This window comes from Hyalella azteca, unplaced genomic scaffold (assembly GCF_000764305.2).
Source record: "Hyalella azteca isolate HAZT.00-mixed unplaced genomic scaffold, Hazt_2.0.2 contig6336, whole genome shotgun sequence".
NCBI classification, from domain to species: domain Eukaryota; kingdom Metazoa; phylum Arthropoda; class Malacostraca; order Amphipoda; family Hyalellidae; genus Hyalella; species Hyalella azteca.
In genome coordinates, this window is record NW_025936499.1 from 232,594 (window position 1) to 239,012 (window position 6,419).

The 6,419-nt window shown below is 35.9% G+C and overlaps 1 protein-coding gene across 1 annotated transcript in view; it reads right to left on the reverse strand.

Moving 5' to 3' along the window:
• Positions 1 to 1,014: 1,014 nt before the first annotated feature.
• Positions 1,015 to 6,419, reverse strand: part of LOC108673482 (endoglucanase A) — a 10,251-nt gene continuing 4,846 nt past the window's right edge. Inside the window, exons 6-13 of the mRNA XM_018161321.2 lie at positions 5,688 to 5,781; positions 4,313 to 4,371; positions 3,898 to 4,016; positions 3,539 to 3,704; positions 3,016 to 3,177; positions 2,670 to 2,809; positions 2,223 to 2,328; positions 1,015 to 1,497 (exon numbers count right to left, since the gene is read on the reverse strand). Of these exons, the coding sequence (XP_018016810.1) occupies positions 1,387 to 1,497; positions 2,223 to 2,328; positions 2,670 to 2,809; positions 3,016 to 3,177; positions 3,539 to 3,704; positions 3,898 to 4,016; positions 4,313 to 4,371; positions 5,688 to 5,781 (957 nt within the window). The 3' untranslated portion in view covers positions 1,015 to 1,386. The remainder of the gene's footprint in view (positions 1,498 to 2,222; positions 2,329 to 2,669; positions 2,810 to 3,015; positions 3,178 to 3,538; positions 3,705 to 3,897; positions 4,017 to 4,312; positions 4,372 to 5,687; positions 5,782 to 6,419) is intronic.

A 6,419-nucleotide genomic window follows, 5' to 3' on the forward strand; every position in this document is an offset into this window, starting at 1 on the left:
AGCTAAATAAGATATTTGAACAAAAACTAAAGATCTATAACATATGAGGAGAAGTGATGCTACAATCCATAACCGCAATAATTACAATTTGATCCTATTAACAAGAAAGTTCTATGCATATCATTTCAAAGCTGTTTTATGAAAATTCCAGTTAATTGCAGTTTGCGCTTGATATTAGAATTCTCTTTAATTAGATAGTAGGTTTTCAAACAGGCTCTCAACTCACACAAAGGTAGAGAGTAAAGCCATTGCACACTGTTAGCGCTGAACAATCTATTTAAATTGCGATTCAAACCATTTACGAACTTAACGCTCACCGAATGGAACAAAGAATGTTGGAAGTAAGCTTGAGAAATCGAATTACTTTATGGGGATTACTCTATATTTCTTACCATTGCGGTTTGAAAGATTTAAGCTACGCAATATTCCAATAATACACTATCCCTTATACCATCATTAATACGAGTTGAATACACTGCCTGTTGGAGCTCAGAGAGCGATCCATATAGTCACAGTGTGTAAGTCTGATATGTTTCACACGTTTGTTTTTCCGCATTTACTTTAGAGTTATTGTTTATTTAGTTTGAAGAGGAGTCTCAGTGAATAAACTTACGGTCTAAAAGTTATTGGGTTAAGCATAGTTCGATGCAGAGTTAAAGTAGTTTCATCTCAGTAAAAACTTTTCCATCACTGCAAATCAACTAACTTGCTATCTCTATTCACCCTCTGAACACCGAATTAAGTCGCGAAATCAGCAAATTTAATTTATTTGATCAGTGCTTCAAATTTTCTTCACAAAAGAACTGAAACAAGACATTAAAATCTAAACCTTTAAAAAATATTTACTTGATTATACCTTACCAATAAATAATTGCTTGGTTACCTTACCACCCTTTTATTGCTTGTTTAAAGACGAATGAACCAATGTCATCATAAAGTTTCCATTCCTGCGTAACTTTCCAATGTCCTGGGAAGTTTCCTATTGGTGTGTATATAGATGAATAATGCATCAAATGTCATGCCAACATTTATTTAATCGAGTACCAGTGACAGCTCATGTAATCAATTTATCCTATTCCTTCTCAATTTATAAAATAATGCGATAATGATCTTACAATTATCACAAAACATAATACAAATTTACGCAACAAAAATGTGAATTGAAGAATGGGACGAAATTTGATACAGTGAAAGTTAGCGTAAAAAAATGCGCTGGCGCAACTAAAAATTTGACCAAGATGATAGTCTCAGACAATACATATTTATTTTTCAATTATGGTATGTGGAACGCTGCAATAAAAATGTTCTAGAGACGAAAGTGAAAAGTCTTTTAATTAACCAATTGTTTCTGAATATTTTATAATAATCAAGCGAAAGCTGTACATTTTATTGATAAAGAATGACGAGCTGAGCGAGGGCACCGGTGAGGGCAGCGTTGTAGTCGCAGGCAACCTCGTTGTGCATGTAGTCCATGCGCTCGTCTGAGTAGCCGTCCGTCTGCGAGGTACACAAGTTCTTAGTTTGGTTATTCTTTTATCAGACAGCGCTCAGATGCTATTATTTTCCCTAACTTCTACTTAGGTAATCGCACAGTAAGTTAACAACTTTTGCGCTAGAACTGCAAATAAATTTTAGGAATGCGGAATAATTTCAAGGAATTGAAAAAGAGTGCAAGATTGCTAGGACGTGATTCAATATCCAAAACTAAAATGCAATTAGTTTGTCGTATATTTCTGTAAAATTTGTTTACCTGTAAATATGTCTCGGTATCTTTTCGAGTCAAATTTCTACTTATAAATTGTAGCAACTCTTTGCGTGCTGCAAGCTTTCACTTAATATTGGATAAATACTCTTTCGCACTTCGATTTATTTACTTTCAACAAATCAGATCACGAAGAAACAATGTGCACTGGTAATTTATAGCTAAAACTTAAAATTCTCTTTTACATACTCCTCAAGCTTCCTTGTATATATGAAGTTGAAAAGAGATTTTACTAAATTCTTATTCATGTAGGTGAATTCCCATATCTGGTTGGAGAATCAATAAAAGTTAAAACCGCTGGTCAATACTCAATAGTCAGACTCCAAATGAAACAATGAAAAATAATTACTTAAAAAGTTACAACAACCAATCAAAAAATATAGGTTTTCATTATTAGTAGGTATTAATGATCAACGTATGAGTCAGGTAAATGCGATCACAGCAACTTTAATGAATTCACCTGGTCTGGACCTCCGACCATGGCTCCGTAGAGTACCTGAGGGTTAGGCCCGGGCTGGTTCTGCGCCCAGTCACTTACACAGGCTTCCGGCATGTCGGGGCACGAGCTACAAATACAAGCATTAGCATTTGGATTTGAAAAATATTTTGATTAATATTTTGTCTACTGTGTGGACTCTTGTAATAAATAACGCCTTCAATTGAATTAATGGTAGATAAAGACAGAAATTAGTAAAGTACATGGTGAACAAAATTATGCCAATTTAGTTGTTATTGATTTTGGCATTATTGGAGTCATTGCCAATGTCAGTGCAAATTAAAAGGGATGTCTCAAGACCTGAGGGAAAAATGCAGGCATTGTAAGAGCTGCAGCCGAGTCCATGCAAATAGTGCAAGTGCCCCTTAGATTAATTGAACAAACCAAAAGGTTATGTCAGGTTAACGACACCTGGCTCGGTGATGCGGTCTCTCGGGTGGGTTCACGCCAAAGCCAACAATGTAGGAATGTCCGTAGGATCCGAGCGCGTAGTTCAGTTGCTGCTCTGCCCAGGCTCTGTTCACTTCCGTGTCTATGCCGAGATCAGCGGCCTAAAGAATTTGGTTCAAAATTCTTTTTCAAATCCTCACAAGCATTAGTTAAAAACTGATCACACTTTGTAAGATGCAACACCGTCTCTGGATAGGTAGTTTTGTACATACACTAATTCCTTCTCCAACGCTTTTTGAATAACTTGAGAAATTATGCAATTACATATCTTCAATGCAAACATATAGAAGTATAGTTACGTCGTTACCTTGAAGGCAATGAAAGCGACATTGACAGCGTGTCTGAGCGACCCCCAGGGATCAAGGAAGAAGAGACCTCCCGGTGTGTGCTCTCGACTCCTCATGCTCTCGAGGAAGTAGCGCACGGCCTCACTGTACTCAGGGTCGCTGAACTCCTCCGCGTACAAGATCTGAATAGTTCAGCTTATCGAGTACCTATGATCAAACTCAGTACAGGGGCCATAGTCTCAAAATTCGCTAAGTGAATGTAAGTGCTTACGCTCTATTTTCTTGTCTATGATTGGTGGATTTTGTTTGAAAGGTCGTCAATGATTAGCTGATGAACTTACGATCTCTTAACTTATTTTAAAGTATAGGCCCAGGTTTGAAGAACCTAACATGTCCCTATTTATAGGCAATCGCATCCAATAGAATCAAAGAAGCTAAACAATTTATAAAGATCATAAACTTTATTCATATTTAAGTGAAACATTTGCAGGAAGAATATCAGATATTTTGAGATCATTCGTAAATACATTTTGAGCTTCGAACCTGTGCCCCGGCAAATTTGTTGTCCCAGCTGAAGCCATAACCGTTGTAATGGACATCAAATTCAACCCAATATTCCTTCGCTTTGGTGGCGTAGATTTCATCGCCAGTGGCTTTATAAAGCCACATGGAACTCCAAGCTAATTCGTCCCCGTAACCGTTGAACGACCTGCCCAATACAAGAGGAAGGAACCTCAGTTCTATTCCTTTATGTGGGATCAAAAGAAAATTGTCCAATGATTAGTATATAGGTGCGGAAAAAAAAATTAATTGAATTGAGTAATTGTTGAGTTTTCTAACAAAAAATCTAAAAATAAATAAAAATCTATAAGTTATTATCACATTTGACTTTTTACAATTACTTGTAAAAATTTGCCGCATCCGTAATGGACTCGTGGTACATCAGTCGATACTGGTCAGCAAAATCGAATAAATTCTTGGCAGCTTCCAGGCAAACGGCAGCGTAAGCCGGATCGCCATCCTGTTCAGACGAAAAACAATAGAACAGAAATTAATGGATCCTTTTATCTTATTTAAGATCGATTGCACTTTATTCGCATACATAAATTGCCAAAAAGTATCGTTGCGTCGGCTTAATTTTGTACTGAAGTATTCTAAGTTAGTACAATTTTCATTTCGTCTAGCCTGCTTTGATGCCTCATGGACGAGTCATTGACTTTTCGGCCCAAAGCCAGTGAATTCTTTTGAAATTTTTAGACTTTGCCCCTATATGTGCTAAAAAAATTCTAATTTGTATAACTTTCCTGGTTATCTCACCTGGAAAACCAATGATGCCGCCGTGAGAGCAGCTGCCGTTTCACCCGCCAAGTCTGATCCTGTGGAAGGTGATTTAAAATAAATTCCTTCGCAGGTAACATGAAATTATAAGGATATCTCTGAGACGATATTGAAACTGGTGAACGCTAACGCGCTCAAATGGCATATTTTCTATTATTTACATATCTTCAACTAAAGCCAAAACTTGTAGTGTATTTTGTTCAATAACGGCCTGCAATGAATAATATTCCATAGATAATCATTAAATATTTAGCACTTCATTTCACCCCATAAATGAAGCCTTTTTCTGTACTGATTTTTAACTTGCTGGCCTACTTCACGTGTCCTTTTATTCGTGTGAGTTTAAATGATGAACTAAACTGTAGAAAACGACGACATTGAAATTTGAAACATTTGCAGAAAGCCTTTAAATAAAAATTTACTCTTAAAATAACTGGATTTCCAATGGTACCAACCTTAACAGCGGTATAAAACATAATGAATCAATCCGAACTTAAAAAGTAATGATTTTCAACAACGTGCATGTAAGAACTAATGTTGAGAAATTTAATTCCTATCCTATGAAATAATTGCAACATACTCGGGAACTCGTTTGAAAGCTGCGTGAGGATGAGCAGGGTGGCTTTGCACATTACACATTAAATACGTCGTTGCAAAAAAATGATCTTAATAACTATGTCAAGTTTTTGTCAGAAAATTTATAAAGGATTGTTTGGACAGACTTTTTGCGAAAGAAAACACGACAGAAATTTTGCGTAAGAATGACAGTTGCTGGGTTAACTTAAAATTTTCAAGTGTCAATAAAGAAAATTGTTTTTGAAAGACAAGAAATGGAAAAATTTATCCAACTTGTTGTTCCTTATTCCATGTCTTTGCATAAATGGCACGCGACCCACAAGTAACGGAGAAGAGAACGACAAGATCTACCTTCACTGCCACTAGCTTCGCCACAGCACTTAATTATGTCGCCGGCCTACAATAGAAATAATATATTTTGTAAACAAAACAAAACCACAAGTTCCTAACGTGATCGAGAAAGCTTTTTAGTTATTAAGAGACAATCGAACCCCACAAATCGTAATTCTGATAATTATTATACGGGTTTTATTGACAAGTGGCGTTTACGCTGAATCGACGGCTGATGGATTATGTTTGTGATTTTAATTGATTTTCAGAATAAAACTGATCACTATCCACGTAACATTTTTTAAATAAAATATATTATTTGGCATTTATATAGATCATTTATATTATATTATATTATATTATATTATATTATATTATACTATATTATATTATTTTATTTCATCTATTCATATGACGACAATATAGCTAGTGAAGGCTGCCCTCTGACCTGGAGCGTTGACGTCTATCTTCATAGACGGCCTACTCATGGTCATCTCCTCCGGGCGTCCCCAGTACGAGTGATCGACTTGGCCTTCCCCTACCTGCTCATGCCAAGGTCAGCATTATATTTGCCTTGTAAGAGAGTTTAATTCATATTTTAATCTGTAACTATACCAACTCGGCTACAGGCGCAATCAAAATTACTTTGGCATAGCAAGATTGAGTTTGCCAAAGAAGTTGATCACTATTCACTGCCGGGTATCTTTTAACTTTCAACCGATTTTACGACAGTTCTTAATGTTGATTGCTTCCTAATGAGGAGAAATAAAAGGTACACAAGCCTTTCTCAGCAAGTTTAAAAAATTTATGCACGTAATTCTTATATTGTAACTGAATTACGAATTTGAACTCGAGATTTAGTAACAGTTTCACGAAAATTAGTAAATTGATCTTGGACTCGTGAGAATATTTGTTATTTACTTGGAAATTCATCCCATAGTGCATAATTAAAAATTCATTTTCAAGTTACAGGAAGCATTGAATACAGAAATTTTGATGGAAATAAGTACATGATACAAGTAAATAGGATACAACACGAAAATTTGGAACCGTGAAAATAATTCCAAAACAATCTCAAAGTTTAGAAAATCAGGTAGTTATGAGATGATAGATGGAGTCCAATCCGCAGAAAAGGGCTTCAGCTATCGTCGGTCGGATTATGTCGGGCCACCGCAAGATG